This window comes from Entelurus aequoreus, linkage group LG02, assembly GCF_033978785.1.
Source record: "Entelurus aequoreus isolate RoL-2023_Sb linkage group LG02, RoL_Eaeq_v1.1, whole genome shotgun sequence".
In the NCBI taxonomy this organism is placed as follows: Eukaryota; Metazoa; Chordata; class Actinopteri; order Syngnathiformes; family Syngnathidae; genus Entelurus; species Entelurus aequoreus.
Window position 1 is genome coordinate 14997832 of NC_084732.1, and position 22522 is coordinate 15020353.

At 42.5% G+C, this 22522-nt stretch overlaps 1 protein-coding gene across 3 annotated transcripts in view; it reads left to right on the top strand.

Annotated features, from left to right (window-relative positions):
• Window positions 1-303: 303 nt before the first annotated feature.
• Window positions 304-22522, top strand: part of plekhg4 (pleckstrin homology domain containing, family G (with RhoGef domain) member 4) — a 64386-nt gene continuing 42167 nt past the window's right edge. For 2 of the 3 annotated variants that reach the window (XM_062022834.1, XM_062022842.1), the window contains exons 1-3: window positions 9245-9353; window positions 12536-12733; window positions 17190-20577. In XM_062022834.1, the coding sequence (XP_061878818.1) occupies window positions 9279-9353; window positions 12536-12733; window positions 17190-20577 (3661 nt within the window). In that variant the 5' untranslated portion in view covers window positions 9245-9278. Of the gene's footprint in view, window positions 462-9244; window positions 9354-12535; window positions 12734-17189; window positions 20578-22522 lie in introns of those variants that run through there. The other variant, XM_062022848.1, reaches the window with a different exon arrangement.

Here is a 22522-nt window from a genome sequence, read left to right on the forward strand (position 1 = left end):
AAACTTATGTTTAATGTACCCTAAGATTTTTTATTAAAATAAAGGCAATATTTGCAATTTTTTGTGGTCCCCTTTATTTACAAAAGTATCGAAAAGTACCGAAAAGTATCGAAATAATTTTGGTACTGGTACCAAAATATTGGTATCGGGACAACACTAGTTAGCACATATAGAAGAGTCCTAGGCAGTAGGCGTGGCTATGAGAAGGGGGTTGTACCAAATAATGACTGACAGCTGGGGGGGCAGAGCTTCCCATGTGAGAGTACAAGGGAACTACAGCAGAGTCAGACATGAATGGACACACACAAGATAAGACATGCTGTTGTCCAAATGGAATACACAACTCCTGACCGGACTATGTAGCTCTTTAATGGAATACACTGGAATGCAGGACTCCTTTGCGGAATACATAACTAGTAACCGGATTACACAACAACCGAGGACATGCTACTTGCACCATGGTATAGGATCTCTTTCTCTCTCACACACACACACATCTGTCACCAACTCCCTCTGGCTTTGACCACATGTAGAGCAGTTGTGTGTGTTTGCTAAAACCATTTGCTGTGTTGGGGGAGGTGCATGCTTCCCACCAAGGGGTAGTCCTCCCAACATTGGTCTACATGTGTGTAAAAATGTGCAGATGTGTGAATTAGTACTGTTGCAGCTTTTTCCATGTTGATATTTGACTTCATGACACGTGATATGAAAATATGTACACTTTGGTCTTTGCAATATTCCCATGGTCTTCATGCTGTCCTCACAGTGGCCTCATCGTCACCCTACTTGTTTGTTTTGCGTCGGTGTGAACACAGGAAGGGATGCTGCTGATTGGCGTCGTTATCAGTTTGTGGGCGAAGCCTTGTAGTAAGTCATTAAGGCTCATGTACATCTGGAACATGTCAGTGGAAGTCGTCGGTGACAGCAAGCAGACGTAAAAAATAAGATAAACTTCCATCAAATTACACAGTGTTGGTAAACAGTGATCGGTAGGTGTGCTGAGCCATGTGCTGGGACTAAATGGGGAGGTATGGACGATACTCATGATACTGAAGGACGATACAGCAATCAAAGCAGAGGACTTTTTCAGCCTTCTCGCCAAAGAGTTATCATGCGGTGTCATCTCCTGGCTTTACTTTGACAAACGAAGTGGCTCGGGTGCTTTCGCTTGGCATGCAGGGTAAAGATCTTGTCCCAACATGTAGACTTTTGTCTTCACAAGCACCTTGTCCACTGCAACCTGCTTTCATGTGCTCCAACATGTTCAAACCTCACACACACGAGGCTTGGAACTCTTTTCCAGCTGTTACTTTTGGACCTTCAGTAACCTAAACACAGTCCTCCGTTTTTTTATAGTCCCGCAGTGGAAACATTCTTATAGATTAGAGCATCACAAGTAGCAGCTCAACAAAATGAAGAAAACACGTGAACGGGACCAGACGGAAACTTTTGAGGGGACTTGAAGGAGCGGAGACATTTGTGTACATCTGTCTCACATTTAACACTTTGTGTGGGCCTAAAGGTCAGGGGACAGAACCTATAGAGTTGTTCATGGCTCCTCAAGACTGGGACTTGTTGAGGACTGGACTCTGTCCATGATCCTGTAAGCTGACACCACCCTTCATTTTCTCCTCCCCCATGCCCCCAGTCTGTCTGGGAAAGCACTCACACCTGAAGGACTCCCTTGGGAGTCCTAAAGTGACTGACCCAGTTCAACCTTGCTGCATGGATTGATGTTGACATTTTGACACAAGGAGTATGTACTGTGGAACCTTGACCACAGTCGCATGACCTCTTGTCAAAGGCCTAATACTGATTTGGTTATTTTGCATCCTCCTGTAGACCGCCAGCAACCCGTCCCCAGATGGACACGTTAGGTTCCACAATGCACAGATGAGCTCTGCCTGGTGGCAATCATCTCTGTCTGTTCACTGAAATCAAATTAGATGTTTTAGCGCGCACTCGCACTATTAGGCCATCTGCATATCGCCCTCCGTCTGTTTGACCCGCACTGAGCATTCAAGCCATGGCCCGTGTGCAATTTCTCTGGCTTTTTGGAATATTATTTACAGTAAGCAGCTCAACATTGTCATTATAGGGTCGCCAGATTGCTGATGTAAGTATTTTCGAGAGGAACGATTGCATTAATTAAATGATATTACACTCAAAAGGAGTGTTAGGTTATTGTAGGTTGTTGTATTTGATTCATATTGTGAATTGTTAATCATTATTAAACCGCAAGAAGCGATCGCATTACAGTCATTCTGTGACTCCGTTTCAGGGAATCGTGCGAGGTCCTCGACCACCGGTTTTAATTGTGCCAAAAAGAGGGGAAATGAATTAATGCACTTACACTGGCTAAAGCAGGCCTGGGCAATTATTTTGATGGGGGGGGGGGGCAAATTTAGAGGAAAACATGTGTCTTGATTTTCAGGAACACAATAATGTCTGATTGAATGCTAAAAACGTTATGACAGACTGCCTTAAAAACGGAATGGAATTTTTTTTTTTTAATTATTGAATGAGACACCCAGAATGTACATGAAAATAAAAAATGTGGGATTTACAATATTAACTATGAAGGATAAAACACTGAATATTGACACGATATGAACGTCGCACCCCCTCTCGATCGACATATTTTACAATCAAGCGAAACCCAACAAAAATGCAACAAACAGCGAAATATAAACGCGAAGGGTAAAAAAAAAACGACAATCTGATGTATCTAATACATCACTAAGCTTTAGAACTTACTAAACCTACTCAGTGGCCTAGTGGTTAGAGTGTCTGCCCTGAGATCGGTATGTTGTGAGTTCAAACCCCGGCCGAGTCATACCAAAGACTATAAAAATGGGACTCATTACCTCCCTGCTTGGCATTCAGCATCAAGGGTTGGAATTGGGGGTTAAATCACCAAAAATGATTCCCGGGCGCGGCCCCATTGCTCCCCTCACCTCCCAGGGGGTGAACAAGGGGATAGGTCAAATGCAGAGGACAAATTTCACCACACCTAGTGTGTGTGTGACAATCATTGGTACTTTAACTTAACTTTAACTTTGTTGTAAAAATCTCCTTCCACATTTCAGGCTGGCCGCTCTGAAAACACTCTGTGGAAACGCTCCACACCCACACTGCTTAGTGCCTCATCTGAGCTGCTGTAACTTAGATTACCACAGTAACTAGTATATCATGCAAAAGCGCAGATTCCAACCATTGAAATATTTTGTATAGTTCAAGACCTACGGTCATTTGAAAACATCACTGCACATCATAATGGCAGCGACAGTTTCAATCTTAAAGATGTAAAAAAAATTTTTGGGAATGTCTGGTGGGCCAGATAGAAAATCTTAACGGGCAACATGCGGCCCCCAGGCCTTAATTTGCCCAGGTCTGGGATAAAGAGTGCCGTACCTAAATTGTTAAATGGGCCCAGTCATGGTACGTTTAGCTTTGTGTGACTACACCCTCAGACAGAATCATCTCCCCACTTTATAGCTTGTTAGCACTAGCGGGGGACAGATGGTGGTCCTCCCCCTGCTGCTGACTTTCTCCCAAAGGTGTGACAACCAAGAAGAAGATGACAAAAAGATGGTGGGTGAAGGCTCTTTGTGGCTTTTGCTGCATTAAAAACACCCCTTGGATCCATTTTGTAGATATTGTGCCACACTTATTTTTATAAAACCCAAAACCAGTAAAGTTGGCACGTTGTGTAAATCGTAAATAAAAACAGAATACAATGATTTGCAAATCCTTTTCAACTTATATTCAATTGAATAGACTGCAAAGACAAGATACTTAACGTTCGAACTGGAAAACTTTATTTTTTTGCAATTATTTGATGCCTGCAACATGTTTCAAAAAAGCTGGCGCAAGTGGCAAAAAAGATTGAGAAAGTTGAGAAATGCTCATCAAACACTTATTTGGAACATCCCACAGGTGAACAGGCTAATTGGGAACAGGTGGTTGCCATGATTGAGTATAAAAGCAACTTCCATGAAATGCTCAGTCATTCACAAACAAGGATGGGGCGAGGGTCACCACTTTGTGAACAAATGCGTTAGCAAATTGTCGAACTGTTTAAGAACAACATTTCTCAACTAGCTATTGCAAGGAATTTAGGGATTTCTCCATCTACGGTCTGTAATATCATCAAAAGGTTCAGTGAATCTGGAGAAATCACTGCACGTAAGCGATGATATTACGGACCTCCGATCCTTCAGGCGGTATTGCATCAAAAAGCGACATCAGTGTGTAAAGGATATCATCAAATGGGCTCAGGAACACATTTTAGAAAACCACTGTCAGTAACTACAGTTGGTCGCTACATCTGTTAGTGCAAGTTAAAACTCTACTATGCAAAGCCAAAGCCATTTATCAACAACACCCAGAAACACAGCCTGCTTCGCTGGGCCCGAGCTTATCTAAGATGGACTGATGCAAAATGGAAAAGAGTTGTGTGGTGTGACGAGTCCACATTTCAAATTGTTTTTGGAAACTGTAGTCGTCTTGTCCTCCGGACCAAAGAGGAAAAGAACCATCCGGATTGTTCTAGGCGCAAAGTTCAAAGCCACCATCTGTGATGGTATGGGGGTGTATTAGTGCCAAAGGCATGGGTAACTTACACATCTGTGAAGGCACCATTAATGCTGAAAGGTACATACAGGTTTTGGAGCAATATATGTTGCCATCCAAGCAACGTTATCATGGACGCCCCTGCTTATTTCAGCAAGACAACGCCAAGCCACATGTTACAACAGCGTGGCTTCATAGTAAAAGAGTGCGGGTACGAGACTGGCCTGCCTGTAGTCCAGACCTGTCTCCCATTGATAATGTGTGGCGCAATATGAAGCCTGAAATACCACAACAGAGACCCCCGGACTGTTGAACAACTTAAGCTGTACATCAAGCAAGAATGGGAAAGAATTCCACCTGAAAAGCTTCAAAAATTGGTCTCGTCAGTTCCCAAACGTTCACTGAGTGTTGTTAAAAGGAAAGGCCATGTAACACAGTGGTAAAAATGCCCCTGTGCCAACTTTTTTGCAATGTGTTGCTGCCATTAAATTCTAAGTTAAGGATTATTTGCTACAAAAAAATAAGTTTCTCAGTTCGAACATTACATATCTTGTCTTTGCAGTCTATTCAATTGAATATAAGTTGAAAAGGATTTGCAAATCATTGTATTCTGTTTTTTATTTACGAATTACACAACGTGCCAACTTCACTGGTTTCGGGTTTTGTATCATCAAGCACGTTCACACTGGCAGGTGTGACCTTCTTGAGGCGCTGCAGCACTTGTTAGGTGTATAAACAGTAAGAACAGGTCTGGTCGAATATGAGAGGACATATTTATTGACACATTCAGAATGCCACATGACTACAGTGACATGAACTTGCTCCCGCTTGCCCTCATCTTTATCTCAGCGTTTGTCAGGGCATGTAAGCTTGTGTTGGACTGAAACAATAACACATTGTCTGCTTCTCTTGGCCCAAAGGTGTCAGGATGTCTTATATTGTTGCCATGGTGATGAGCGGTTACCCAACAGCTGGCTGCTTATGTCACTGGGCCGGGCCGGGCAGGGTCAGAGGTCGTTTATCCTCAAATGACTGGTCAGTGGAAAGGTCTCAACTCCGGTGGCGTAGGTAGGTTAAACATAGCTGACCATCGTGTGTGTGCGCCGACACAGGAAGAGAACTGGTTATTCCGAGAGTCGGTGAATCACGCGTCGTGCGTCTGCTTCCTTTGACTATTCATTCGAAACCAGCTGAACCAGAACAACGGCTCGATGGGATCAGTTTGACGAAAGAACCAAAACATTAGCCTTCACATTTCACACCGCCGCAATTTTTGCCTACGTGACGATTGCTGATAATTATTGACTTTCATGACCATCACGTTTGCATTTTCTGCTCATTGTTAGTCATTTAATGTAGGCTGTCAGGCTGTGTCATCACCGCACACTTTCATAAAAGCCATTTAGCAGGCAGGCTTTTTACCTCACAAAGCGGATACTGACTCCTCATCCATCTCACCCTGCATTACAATGATTAATACTTCATAAACGCACGTTCCTCTTTGGTGACTAAGTAGGTGACAATGGAACTCGTTTAAGCCCTTCAAACTGGCTGACTCTCGCCGACATAAGCGGTTGTCGACATAACCGAAGATGGGCATAGCTTGCACATTTCCTTGTGACTTTGGTCTGAGACATAAGGAGAATGAGAGATTATAAAAGACCCTATGGCAGTTTGTTGCTCCATTTGTTTTCTCTTTTTTTTTTTTTTTAATAATAATTGAAAAAAAAAAATATATATATAAATATATATATATATAAATAAATAAAATGAAAATAAAAATAAAATAAAATAAGTAAATAATAAAAATAAAAATAAATAAATGTTCCATTTGTTTTGATTCTTATGTTTTTAAAGGATATTTTACACAGTTATCTATGGGTGTCTTAGAATAGTCAACTACTCGACAATCCCGTCGGCCCTGTTGGGACACCCAGAATGTACACGAAAATAAAGAATGTGGGTTTCACAATATTAACTATGAACGATGAAACACTGAATATTGACAAGATATGAATGTCACACCCCTCTCGATAGACATGTTTTGCAACCAAGCGAAATGCAACAAAAATGCAACAAACAGCGAAATATGAACGCGAAGGGTAAAAAAACCCCTCAAAAAACACCTACAATCTGATACATCACTAAGCTTTAGAACTTTGTTTTAAACATCTCCTTCCACGTCTGTCCCTGACACCCGCATTTCAGGCTGGCCGCTCTGGAAACACTCTGTGGAAACGCTCCCCACCCACACTGCTTGGTGCCTCGTCTGAGCTGCTGTAACTTAGATGACCATAGTAACTAGTATATCGTGCAAAGGTGCAGATTCCAACCATTGAATTACGGCGTGGCGAAGTTGGTAGAGTGGCTGTGCCAGCAATCGGAGTGTTGCTGGTTACTGGTTACTGGGGTTCAATTCCCACCTTCTACCTTCCTAGTCGCGTCCGTTGTGTCCTTGGGCAAGACACTTCACCCTTTGCCTCTGATGGGTGCTGGTTAGCGCCTTGCATGGCAGCTCCCGCCATCAGTGTGTGAATGCGTGTGTGAATGGGTAAGTGTGGAAATACTGTCAAAGCGCTTTGAGTACCTTGAAGGTAGAAAAGCGCTATACAAGTATAACCCATTTATCATTTATTTATTTACTTACGGTCATTTGAAAACACCACTGCACATCACAATGGCAGCTACAGTTTCCATCCTAAAGATCTAAAAAAAATATTTGGGAATGTCTGGTATACATTCTTTGTTTTTCCTATTTATTTATGTCATGTAATTCTGTGCTACTTAACCAGTTTATTTACTGTGCTGTTAATACCCATCTTGACTAACAGGGTTAATAAAAGTGCCACTGACAAAAATGAATATCTTCATATGTATATATATATATATTGAATATCGAGTTCAAGTAAAAATATATCGAGATATGCCCAGCCCTACCCTCTGGCCACATTTGGTCTGATTGTCTGCTATTAAAACAACATATTTTTGATATGCTGTAATCCTGACATACTGTTGAATATTGATGGATAAATGATGCTTCAGTGATTGTATGGCACACTCACTAGCTGTATTGACACTGCTCTGATACTGTGTTGGTGTTTCATAATGGTCATCTGCCATCCGCTGGTTTTTTAAAAATCACTATACGAAGGTAGTGCTGAGTTCAATCCCGGGCTCGAGATCTTTCTGTGTGGAGTTTGCATGTTCTCCCCGTGACTGCGTGGGTTCCCTCCGGGTACTCCGGCTTCCTCCCACCTCCAAAGACATGCACCTGGGGATAGGTTGATTGGCAACACTAAATTGAATGTCCGCCTTCCGCCCGAATGCAGCTGAGATAGGCTCCAGCACCACCCGGAACCCCAAAAAGGGACAAGCGGTAGAAAATGGATGGATGGATGTCTGATGGGCCAGATAGAAAAGCTCAACGGGCCGCATGCGGCCCCCGGGCCTAAATTTGCCCAGGTCTGGGCTAAAGAGTGCCATACCTAAAATGTTAAGTGAGCCCAGTCACTGTACATTTAGCTTCGTGTGACTACACTCTTAGACAGAATCATTTCTCCACAAGTCCCTTGTTGGGACTTGCCGGATATTAGACCCGGCGTTTGCCGCCGGGGTGTAGCCTCTACTAGTTTGCTCGGGCAGGAAGTCGTTTTTGATTGATTGATTTGATTGATTGATTGTACTCACCTCTTCCCTCTCGCATCGATAATGATCTTTGCTTCTGCTGTTTCAGCCACTGAAACGTTGTTAGTAAGTTTACTTCTTCCAGATAGTCACGTCTAATTGTTTTCTCTGCATTCTGTCAGAGCCGAAGTCGATCCAAGCGAGGCCGATCCAAGGACCGTACTTATATACCCTCCCGTTTTTGACGGAAAATTATGTTTTTTGTCCTTATTTCCGCAAGTCTTACCGGCCCTGTTTTTCCCCGGGATTTTGCTCTTCACAAAAAGTAGCCTACTACCACTAGTGCAGCGATCCGGTCCGCTCGACTTAACCCTTGGCAAAACTTGGGACGGGCTCGTCTAAACAGCATGGAGAGTTGCATTTTACGTGATTCATTCAAATCAACAACACGAGAGAGAGAGAGAAGGATGGACTTAAAGACGGTGGAAAAGACATACAGTATCTACCAAAAATCCTGACTTTGTATGAACGTCTTCACAAAAAGCATATTTGAGGAAGATACAGGCAGCTGCTCACACTGCACCATTCTTTGTTACGTTTGTCATGATCCACTGCCAGGATCATGTTTGTTTAGTTTTCGATTCCCTCACTTCCTGTTTTGAGCACCCCTGGGTTTGTGTTTTAGTTGCCATGACTGCAGATTGTTTTCACCTGCCTCTGATCAGTGTTCGGAACGCTCACCTGCTCCTGGGCACTAATCAGAGAGCTACTTATTCCCGCTGTTCGCCACACTCAGTCTGGCTGCCTTGTTTGCTGTAAGCAACAGTTACGTTGGATGATTTCTTGTTTCCTTGCTCAAGATTCCTGTGCGAAGTTTTTCCCTTAGCTCCCCGTGCGATTGGCACACGTCTCTTTTGTTGGTTTCCTGTATTTTTGTATGATTTATGAGGATAAATCATTGTCTCATCTGCACCTTGCCTCCGGAGTTCCTGCTGCATCTTGGGAGAACAATCCACACAGTAATATGCGACTCAACCGTGACAACGTTAAAGAAGAAACGACGTAACCAAGCTTGAAAAATGTCTATAAGCGCCGTGGTGGAGTCCAGAATTGTTTTTATTTTCATTTATGGAATATTACAATGTTCGCACTCTGTAAGCCTAATATTATACCTGCTACTGTTGGATATGTGTCAGAGTGGATAGCGCTGTGGTTAACGACAGTCTCTTGTGATGCAAGAGACATAGGTCGAGTATGTCTACTCTAGGGTGTATATATCATTTATTTGTTATTTTTGTAACAGCAAATTGTGCTGAAAATGAAAATCATTTATTTTTACCAAGTTTTCTAAGAAATATTTCAGAATTGCAAATATTCACAGGTATGCCAAGGCCCTCACTAAATTAGCCAATATCTATCGTAGTTATTGGATCGGTTCGCAGCCGAGTGTGAAGCAACTGGGATGAGAATAAGCACCTCCAAGTCCGAGTCCATGGTTCTCACCCGGAAAAGGGTGGACTGCCATCTCCGTTGGGGAGGAGACCTTGCCCCATGTGGAGGAGTTCAAGTACCTCGGAGTCTTGTTCACGAGAGAGGGAAGAGTGGATCGTGAGATCGACAGGCGGATCGGTGCGGCGTCTTCAGTAATGCGGACGCTGTATCGATCCGTTGTGGTGAAGAAGGAGCTGAGCCGGAAGGCAAAGCTCTCAATTTACCGGTCGATCTACGTTCCCATCCTCACCTATGGTCATGAGCTTTGGGTTATGACCGAAAGGACAAGATCACGGGTACAAGCGGCCGATGTTGAGTTTCCTCCGCCGGGTGGCGGGACTCTCCCTTAGAGATAGGGTGAGAAGCTCTGCCATCCGGGAGGAGCTCAAAGTAAAGCCGCTGCTCCTCAACATCGAGAGGAGCCAGATGAGGTGGTTCGGGCATCTGGTCAGGATGCCACCCGAACGCCTCCCTAGGGAGGTGTGTAGGGCACATCCGACCGGTAGGAGGCCACGGGGAAGACCCAGAACACGTTGGGAAGGCTATGTCTCCCGGCGGGCCTGGGAATGCCTCAGGATCCCCCGGGAGGAGCTGGACGAAGTGGCTGGGGAGAGGAAATTCTAGGCTTCCCTGCTTAGGCTGCTGCCCACGCGACCCGATCCCGGATAAGCGGAAGAAGATGGATGGATCTATCGTAGTTATTGGTTTATCTGACAGCTTTAGACTTTTTGAGGTGGAAAAAGTCGCAAATTATATCTGTTGACTTGTGCGGTTCTCCATTGTCTGTGCTCTTGCTAAACAACATGTAGCAAACATGCTAAAAAAAATGATTGGTTTGCAATGTCAAAATTAGGTTTGACTATGAAAATCCTTAGTCAAAGACAGCCCCAATCTTATCCGACATGACTACTCTGGTAATTTCGACAATGACAATAAAGCTTTCTTACATAGGCAAATCTAGGTTAACACTGCCATGCTTTTATTTTGAAGCTTACTTGGCCCTGAACAGGAAGTTGCATCTGCTGTTGTTTCATTTACTTTTTCAAATGTTCTTGTAATCAGACCCTGTTTTCGGTATATGTTTTCCAACATACCGAAAATATTTGTACCTCGGTAAAAATTCCATCTAATACACCGAAAATATGGACTGATCAAAAGAAAATTTGAAAAAGTACACTACCGTTCAAAAGTTTGGGGTCACATTGAAATGTCCTTATTTTTGAAGGAAAAGCACTGTACTTTTCAATGAAGATAACTTTAAACTAGTCTTAACTTTAAAGAAATACACTCTATACATTGCTAATGTGGTAAATGACTATTCTAGCTGCAAATGTCTGGTTTTTGGTGCAATATCTACATAGGTGTATAGAGGCCCATTTCCAGCAACTGTCACTCCAGTGTTCTAATGGTACAATGTGTTTGCTCATTGGCTCAGAAGGCTAATTGATGATTAGAAAACCCTTGTGCAATCATGTTTACACATCTGAAAACAGTTTAGCTCGTTACAGAAGCTACAAAACTGACCTTCCTTTGAGCAGATTGAGTTTCTGGAGCATCACATTTGTGGGGTCAATTAAACGCTCAAAATGGCCAGAAAAAGAGAACTTTCATCTGAAACTCGACAGTCTATTCTTGTTCTTAGAAATAAAGGCTATTCCACAAAATTGTTTGGGTGACCCCAAACTTTTGAACGGTAGTGTAGATTAATAATGTGTATTAATAATGAACCTGGTTGTTTCGTGCTGCTTAGTGATAATGATGGTGGATTTTTTCCATAGAAATTATATCTTTGGGTCTAAAATTTGATGTTGACAAAAACGTCCGACCATTTAATGTAGGTTTATTGTATAATAACAGGACTTGATTAGTTGGTCCACATAAACTGACTGCCTTAAACAGTTTGAATGGTGAATGGGTTATACTTGTACAGCGCTTTTCTACCTTCAAGGTACTCATAGCGCTTCGACACAATTTCGACATTCACCCATTCACACACACTGATGGCCGGAGCTGCCATGCAAGGCCCTAACCACGATCTTTCTCAAGGACACAACGGACGTGACTCACATGGCAGAAGCCGGGCATCAAACTAGGAACCCTCCGGTTGGTGGCAAGGCCACTCTACCAACCGAGCCACGCTGTCCCCAAACTACAAGTTCACGAGCCACTATATTTTCAATAAGAGTGCTTTTATTCACTCATGATGTTTGTCACGATCCTCCAGGATTGATTGACTGCTGATTGATGACTCTGTAGAAGAAAAAAAACACGGCTGCACAGACACTGGGCTCATTATAAAAATGTGTCATGTCGAGGCGGGGGAGTGGGGGTCAGGCTGATATTTATACTCAACTGGCCTCCACTGGCTTTAGACCAGTAGATCCGATTACATCCCCGCCCCGTTGTCTCCATGGCTACCGGTCCTCTTGGGGGTCTGCCGGAGCCGTCAAGAGTCCAAACAGGTGTTGGACAACCTAAACGAGAAACGTGATGTCATGGCAGGTTGCAAAGTGTGGCGTCATGCTGCATGCAAGACTCAACAACTGCACGGGTGGCACGCCATAGTACCTAGTCCTAGTCGGAGGTCTGAAATGTCCTCCTTCCCCAACCAAGGCTGACTGGTCAGTGGGATTATGTGGCCTTCTTGAGGTGTGTTTGAATAACAAAGACCAGGCATGGCCAGGTCATGTGACAGTTGTTGATAAAGCACACACTCTAGGTACAGGCGATAGTCCACATGAGCTTAAGTAGCAACACAACTGTGAGGGTCCCGCTCGGCTCATGAACTCAGAGACATAAAAAAATCCACATGCACATGTCTGCCTTCTTTGTCGTCCCCCCGTAGGACTCTGAATCTTTGGACCACTGCATCCAGACTGCTCTGGCCACCCTCTTCCCGCCATTCCAGGCCACGTCTCCGACTGTCCTCGGTCAGGTCCTGAGTGTGGTGGAGAGTTGTTACCGCGGCGACGGCGTCCGCTACCTGATCCACTTCCTGCTCCCTGCCAAGCACTTCCTGCAAAGACTTCAACATGATGCCTGTGTAAGTATTATGCAACGATATCAGCATTTCACATCATAATTGATGTGATCAAAATGATTAAAATCTGATTTAAAACGTACTTATACTCACTCTGAAATCTTTGAACTAGGTTTTATTTTCAAATAAATAAATAAAACAACGGTATAAGTAGAAGAAACATTAAATAACGTTCTGGTTTCTTAAGAGACATATTCTTGTTATTTGAATGTTCAAATTAGAGATAGGATTTATGGCTCTTTGAAGGCCTTAGGAAGTTTAAAGTTAAAGTACCAATGATTGTCACACACACACTAGGTGTGGTGAGATTATCCTCTGCATTTGACCCCATCACCCTCACCCCCTGGGAGGTGAGGGGAGCAGTGAGCAGCAGCGGTGGCCGCACCCGGGAATCATTTTGGTGATTTAACCCCTCAATTCCAACCCTTGATGCTGAGTGCCAAGCAGGGAAGTAATGAGTCCCATTTGTATAGTCCGTGGTAGGACTCGACCGGGGTTTGAACTCACGACCTACCATGAGCAGAACCGTTCAAAAGACCGGCTCGTTATTATTGTTTTTTTTTTTTCAATGGTTTAATTTTTTTTTTTCAATTAAGGAAACAATCACTGGTAGCAGTTGTAGGAAAAGGTGAGAAGAATAATTCTAATTAAAATAATTTACATTTTGACACATATTAATCTATTGGTGGAAATTATTCTAAAATATTGACTGTAATTTTATTTTTGTTTTGTTTTTATTGTAAATATTACTTAAGTTGGTGCAATAATCCCCATGCCTTGACAGTGACATCACTATTTTGAATTTTCCCTCGCCAAAAAAAAAAGTTTTAACAATACACCAAAAATAAACAAATAATAAGTAAGTATATACTGTAGTTAAAGTAAGTAAGAATAATATGCATCTGGGATGTAACGGTATCAAAATCTTAAGGTACGATAAGCCCATGGTACGATATTTTTGTGGTATACGTCCACAAAAAAAGACTTGTTATGTTATAGTGTGTAAAATGAAGTGGCAAGAATGTTTAGGTTAAACACACTTGATGTAATTAAACACAAACATAATGCTCAAATGTTCTACCAAATTTTCTGGCCTATAAAGCGCATCGGTAAATTTTTTTATTTTATTTTTATTTTATTTTTTATTTTTTTATTTTTTTTATTTTTTTTATTTTTTTTATTTTTTATATATTTTTTTAAGAATTTATTAATCAATCCGACAAAACAATACACAACAATACCATAATATAATGCAATCCAATTTCAAAACCAAACCCGACCCAGCAACAATCAGAATAGCAATAAACAGAGCAATTGAGAGGACACACAAACATGACACAAAACAATCTAAAAGTAGTGAAACCAAAATGAATAATATCAACAACTGTATCAATATAAGTAAAAACACAGCAGTGATTAAAAATCCCTCATTGACATTATCATTACAGACATTAATTTAAAAAAAAAAAGAAAAAAAAAGGAACAATAGTGGTAAATTTTAGGGAATTTTTTTTTATTTTACTACAAGGTTGCGGAGTGTGTTTATATAAATTTTCGACCATTCTTCAAAAAGGGCATTGATGGACTCTGTGCAGGCCAGTGTAGATTAACTACGATCAAAGTATTGGACAGGACGTCGGAAATGTGTAAATAAAGTTGTACTTTATATAAGAAAAAAATGGGCTTACAAAACGGTACACAACGATCCTTTTATCTTGTTATCATCTGTCGTTCATTCATTCACCTGTAGGCTCGTAATGCTCAATCTCAACAACCACAATGCACCTGCTCCCGGTCTTTTTTTACATCCGGTTTGCCGCAATGAATTGTGGAACATGCAGTATCTTAGTTAACCTTTTCTTAGGCTATGAAGTAGAAAACAACTCAATTCAGTGTCAGTGTTTCTCAAATAATCAATATCAAATACATGTATAAATCAAATCAATTTCCTTTTAACTCTTTTTAACTGTAAATAATAATAGATTAATTTATCAGCAATTAAATCAAGTATGCAAATTATGAATGATCATCACACATGAGCTATACAACCCATAAGCATAACAGCCAATCAAGTTCATCCACACCAGATTCTGTCATCCATGTCTTTAAGGACCTTGCTTTGTGCACTGGTGCACAGTCATGTTGGAAGAGGAAGGGGCCCGCTCCAAACTGTTCCCACAAGTTTGGGAGCATGGAATTGTCCAAAATGTTTTTGGTATCCTGGAGCATTCAAAGTTCCTTTCACACAAAAACAACCCCACACCATAATTCCTCCTCCTCCTGGAAGGTCACAGGAAATGTGGAGCTCTGTAGCAACTGACTGCGCAGAAAGTCGGCGACCTCTTTGCACTATGCGCTTCAGCATCCGCTGACCCCTCTCTGTCAGTTTACATGGCTTACCACTTTGTGGCTGAGTTGCTGTTGTTCCCAAACTCTTCCATTTTCTTATAATAAAGCCGACAGTTGACTTTGAGACACTTGTGATTTAGGGCTATATAAATAAATATTGATTGATTGATTGACTTTGGAATATTTAGGAGCGAGGAAATTTCACGACTGGATTTGTTGCACAGGTGGCATCCTATGACAGTTCCATGCTGGAAATCACTGAGGTCCTGGGAGCGGCCCATTCTTTCACAAGTGTTTGTAGAAACAGTCTCCATGCCTAAGTGCTTCATTTTATACACCTGTGGCCGGGCCAAGTGATCAGGACACCTGATTCTGATCATTTGAATAGGTTTACCTCTATTATCAACAATACAATTGTTTCAAATGCAACAATACATATATGTAATAATAACTTGAAAAGCAAAAGGAAGCAGATAAATGGGGGGGAAGAAAGAGAAGCAAACTGTATTAACCTTGTAGATTGTTATAGTAACAATAGGTTACGCTTTGTCAGTGTAGTATGTGTAACCCAGTTTCCCCTAGGGGAACAATGTTAATATATGTTTGATGAAACGTAATTATACGGTTTTACCATGATTAAAGTTTGAAAAGGTAACTGTCAGTAACCTACTCAGTGGCCTAGTGGTTAGAGTGTCCGCCCTGAGATCGGTAGGTTGTGAGTTGAAACCCCGGCCGAGTCACACCAAAGACTATAAAAATGGGACCCATTACCTCCCTGCTTGGCATTCAGCATCAAGGGTTGGGATTGGGGGTTAAATCACCAAAAATTATTCCCGGGCGCGGCCACCGCTGCTGCCCACTGCTCCCCTCACCTCCCAGGGGGTGATCAAAGGTGATGGGTCAAATGCAGAGAATAATTTCGCCACACCTAGTGTGTGTGTGTGACAATCATTGGTAATTTAACTTTAACTTTACGGCGGGTTACCATCAATACCTATATTTGTTACATCTGAGTACACACACACACACACACACACACACACACACACACACACACACACACACGAGATTGGAGATGAAGTGTGTAACATGAACAGTGATCATGTTTAGAGATGTCCGATAATATCAGACTGCCGATATTATCGGCCGATAAATGCTTTAAAATGTAACATTGGAAAACAGAGCAGTTGCGTCTCCCAGTCATACTTGCCAACCCTCCCGATTTTCCCGGGAGACTCACGAATTTCAGTGCCCCTCCCGAAAATCTCCTGGGGCAACCATTCTCCCGAATTTCTCCCGATTTCCACTCAGACAAAGGCAATGCATTTGCGTGCCGGCCCAATCACATAATATCTATGGCTTTTCACACACACAAGTGAATGCAAAGCATACTTGGTCAACAGCCATACAGGTCACACTAAGGATGGCCGTATAAACAACTTTAACACTGTTACAAATATGCGCCACACTGTGAACCCACACCAAACAAGAATGACAAACACATTTCGAGAGAACGTCCGCACCGTAACACAACATAAACACAACAGAACAAATACCCAGAACCCCTTCCAGCACTAACTCTTCCGGGACGCTACAATATACACCCCCGCTACCCCCTATCCCCCCCACCTCAACCCTGCCCACCTCAACCTCCTCATGCTCTCTCAGGGAGAGCATGTCCCAAATTCCAAGCTGCTGTTTTGAGGCATGTTAAAAAATATAATGCACTTTGTGACTTCAATAATAAACATGGCAGTGCCATGTTGGCATTTTTTTCCATAACTTGAGTTGATTTATGTTGGAAAACCTTGTAACGTTGTTTAATGCATCCAGTGTGGCATCACAACAAAATTAGGCATAATAATGTGTTAATTCCACGACTGTATATATCGGTATCGGTTGATATCGGAATCGGTAAATAAGAGTTGGACAATATCGGAATATTGGATATCGGCAAAAAAGCCATTATCGGACATCTCTAATCATGTTCATTCATCTTCTGATGTTCCCTCACCTTTCTTCTAGTCATGTGACCAAGTATTGTCAGCTGGTATCAAATGATGTCTTAAAGTCTCATGTTTGACGTTTTTCTAATCTGTCCCTCCCTCAGTCTCAGTTTGGTGGCCTGTTGTTTCGTCACGAGGGCTGGCCTCTGTGCCTCCATGAGAAGATAGTGGTTCAGCTCAGTCCTCTGGATCGCCACCACCTACGCCCGGGAGACTTCTACCTGCAGCTCTCTCCTTCGGCACAAGCCGCCGTCTCCAGCCCCCGCCTGCAGGTGTGCAGCGTGTCTGACGGCGGCCATCATGTGGAGCGACAGGAAGTGCCGGCGCTAAGCCCGCGGTCCGTCTTCAGCATGGCCTGGCTGGACTCCGTCAACAGGGACAGGGAGCAGCGAGGGATGCCCAGACTGGAGCGCTGCCTCCTGTCCACTCAAGGAGACGTCTTCAGGGTCCCCTGGGAGGACGTGGTCCATCCACAGTTCATCCACCGGCCCCGGACCGCCCCGGCCCTGGCCAGAGAGGAGTTCAGCAACCGGTCACGTGACCTCCCAGGACAGCGAGTCGAGCTACAAACGGACCAATCAGCTGCCTCCAGTGAGGGGGAGGAGTCTGAGGGCGAGTATGTGGAGCTTACAGAACTTCAGCTGCCTCGCTTCTCCCCACAAAAAGGTTCCTTGACACAATCCATCAGCCTGCAGCACCAAGCCAGACGCAGCACACGTACACACACCACCAACACAAGTGATCACACACACAAGCACAACGCCACAAGTGATCACAAACACACTACCGACACAAACACACACTCTCCGACAAGTGATTGCACACACAAACACAATGCCACAAGTGATCACACACACACTACCGACACAAACAAACACTCTCCGACAAGTGATTGCACACACAAACACAATGCCACAAGTGATCACACACACACTACCGACACAAACAAACACTCTCCGACAAGTGATCACACACACACTGCCGACACAGACACACACACTCATGCAAGTGATTTCACACACACTGCTATGGTTGGTCACACAAACACACACTCACATACAAGTGATCAAACAAAGACACACACTGCTAAAAGTGCTGACACAAACACATACACAGCTCCAAGGAGTCACAAAAACACACATTCTCCTACAAGTGATCACACAAACACACGCATCGCGGACACACACACAGTCACCAGTGGTCACACAAACGCACCCATTAATACAAATGATCACACAAACACACCTTCTCCTACAAGTGATCACACTTACACAAACACTGCTACAAGTGGACATACACACATTGCTGACACAAACACACACATTGGTACAAGTGATCACACAAATACACACACTGCTACAAGTGGACGTACACACACTTCTGACACAAACGAACACTTTGCTGCAAGTGATCACACAAACACACACACTGCGGAGACAAACAAACACATTTCTACAAGTGATCGCGCAAACACACACGCTGCTACAAGTGGACGTACACACACTGCGGACACAAACATACACACTGCTGCAAGTGATCACGCAGACACACACACTGCTACAAGTGACCACGCTTACACAAACACTGCTACAAGTGGACGTACACACATTGCTGACACAAACACACACTTTTGTACAAGTGATCACACAAATACACACACTGCTACAAGTGGACGTACACACATTGCTGACACAAGCAAACACACTTCTGCAAGTGATCACACATACACACACACTGCGGACACAAACAAACACATTTCTACAAGTGATCACGCAAACACACACGCTGCTACAAGTGGACGTACACACACTGCGGACACAAACAAACACATTGCTGCAAGTGATCACGCAGACACACACACTGCTACAAGTGACCACGCTTACACAAACACTGCTACAAGTGGACGTACACACATTGCTGACACAAACACACACATTAATACAAATGATCCCACAAACACACCTTCTCCTACAAGTGATCACACTTACACACACACTGCGACAAGTGGACGTACAAACATCGCTGACACAGACAAACACATTGCTACGAGTGATCACGCAAACACACACACTGCTACGAGTGGACGTACACACACTGTTGACACAAACAAACACTTTACTGCTAGTGATCACACAAACACACCTTCTCCTACAAGTGATCACACTTACACAGACACCGCTACGGGTGATAACACAAACGCACACTATTCTACAAGTGATCACACAAACACACACACTCCTACCACTGATCACACAAACACAGCTTCTCCTACAAGTGATCATACTTGCATAAATACACACTATTCTTCAGGTGATCACACAAACACTGCTAAAAGTGGACATACACACAATGCTGACACAAACAATTGCATTGCTGCAAGTGATCACACGAACACACACAGTGTGGACACACACTCTGCTACGAGTGATCACACACACACTGCTAAAAGTGGACATACACTCACTGCTGACACAAACAATTGCATTGCTACAAGTGATCACACGCACTTATCCTCCCTGCCGGGTGTTCAAGCCTGCAGTAGAGCAAGCGTGCTCCCGCCCCTCTCCAGCTGTCAATCACAGGATGCGACCCCTGCTCGCCATCCAAACACGGGTGCTCCAACAGGAAGGCGTGGCGAGGGCAGAGAGGCGGAAGCTCAAATGTCAGTTGATGCTGGTAAAGAAGAGCGAGAAGAACGTTCAGTGGCTGCTGGGAAGGAGGAGGAGAAGGTCCCGGAAAGAGAGGAGAGACAAGATGGAGAAGGAGCAGTAATGGTGGAGCTAGAAGAGGAAGTTGAGCTTATAATAGTGCAGCACAATCAAGCAATTACACGCAATGAAGAAGGAAAGCAGGAAGTCAAAGGAGGAGAAGGTACAGAGAGAGCGAGTGGACCAATGTTCTCAACTGAGGAAACTCTTGATGAACACATAACTGGACAGCCCATACATGCTGAGGACTCTTATTCTGAAAAGCTCACAGAACACATACACACCAAGGACTCTTGTTCTGAAAAGGCGACGGAGCAAACACACGCTGAGGAAAAGATTACTGAACCCACGCACACTGAAAAAAATTGTTATTCTGAAAAGAATATAGCGCACATATACCCTAAGCACTCTTATTGTGAAAAGCCAACAGAGCACATAATCACGGGGGGCTCTTATTCTGAAAAGCTTCCAGAACCCCCCCACAACGAGGACTCTGACAGCTGTGTGGAACGCGCAAATGTCGACGGCCCTTATTCTGAAATCCGTTCTTCGCCCATCACGGAACGCGTGCCCACTGGAGACTCTTACACTGAAAAGCTTCAGCACTCTTGTTGTGGAGGGCTCCCCGTACACGTACAGAGTGAGGACTCTTATTCGGAAGATGCGACGGCGGCGTCGACTTTAGAGTCAAACTTGAGCACGTCCCAGACGGTTTCCATGACGACAACACCAGTATCTCCCCAACCTCAGCAACACCGAGAAGAGGTGGTGGAGGGCATTAATGGTACAGTAATATCTACATTATTATCTATCTATTCATTATCTACCTAGAGTGGGGGTGTCCAAACTTTTTCCACCAAGGGCCACATACTAAAAATATCAATATTTTTTTATTAAAACAAAACAAAAAAAAACATGATAAATATGGATATCTATATTGAAAGACACAACTTTTTGTCAGCATTCTGTTATAGGTGACTAAGTATATTATTATGAATTATAAGTTTTAATTTTTTTTAGCTTTTTCTTATTACGTTCCGTTATTTTTTTTCATACATTTTTACAATAGTTTTTTTCCCCTGTAAAATACAATGATGATATTACAATTGTGTAACTGCATAACCTTGTGACTAGTGTGTCAAAAATTCTGCCTGTATGAAAATATTAATGTTTTAATTTGTAAGTCAGTGGAATCAATTTTTTAAATTGATTAACTAAACTTTGTTTATACATTTATTTTCTTTTATTATATTTGAGAGCTTCCAATATTTTAGATCAAGGGCATCTGAACTTTTTCCACCACAGTCTGCATACTTAAAAGTCAAAGTAGGCAGGGGTCATTCTGATATTTTTGTATTTAAAAAAAAAACACCCAGATTTTATACAATATATATTTAAAGGTGCCATATGTAATAATTTCATATCAAGTCATCGTTAAAAGGCCCTGATATGTCAAAAGGCTTTAATAAATAATGTTATTTTCGAATACTTCTATAACTGATCACAGTAGTTCAGCCAGGATATGCTCATTTCAAAATTTGAATTTTTAAATGGCCACATTATTACACATGGCACCTTTTAAAGACAAAACTTTGTCAGCTTTGTGTTATAGGTGAGGGGTTCTCAATCTTTTTGCCCTTGGGTCTCAATTTTTCCACTGCAGAGGGTCCCAGGGCCCACCCACTGAATTGATAATTTTACTCTTGATTTTAATCATATTCAATAGTTCATTGATTGATTGATTGAAACTTTTATTAGTAGATTGCACAGTACAGTACATATTCCGTACAATTGACCACTAAATGGTAACACCCGAATAAGTTTTTCAACTTGTTTAAGTCGGGGTCCACGTTAATCATGGTACAAATATATACTATCAGCATAATACAGTCATCACACAAGTTAATCATCAGAGTATATACATTGAATTATTTACATTGTTTACAATCCAGGGGGTAGGATGTGGAGGGGGTTGGGGCTGGGGGTATACTTGGGTTTTATGGGTTATACTTGTATAGCACTTTTTTACCTAACATCTATATCTAACTATATCTATTTACTGTTTACAACCTTTTCAAATGATATGAAAATATGTTTTAATCACAGTTTATCTAACGTATAAACCTTGGGCTTAGGTCAGACTGATTTGAAAAATAAGTACTTACCAAACATATTGCATAAGATGGGACTCAAAAATAACTCAAGAAAAGTAAATGTACATAGAATTATGTTGTGCTAAAATAAATAAACTAACTTAATAATAAAAATATTTCTTAACTAAGCGGTCAATAAAATTTAAGTGATAAAGAAAATACAGCTTCACCGCTTTAGTCCTAGTTTTTGCACTTAAGAAACATCGCTATGACTTTAGCTCCAGACTTCTTCTGTTTGTTTGAGATTGTCTTTACTGCCACAAGTGGTGGAAAAGTGAATTACAACTGAGTTCCGCTGCGGTCTATACAAACCACAGCTGAGAAGCCTATATCATCTTTTGTCTGCCCTTCAAGGGGTTCAACACTATTATAGGTGACTTAAGTATATTATTATTAATTATTAGTTTGAAAATGTCAGCTCTTTCCTCATTACATTGCGATTTGTTTTGCTCTTTTTTATGACATTTTCACAGTTGTTTTTTTTCCAACTATTGGCTGCGGGCCAACAAAACTTGGTCTGCGGGCGATGAATGACCCCAGGCCGCACTATGGACACCCCTGATCTAGTGTGATGAA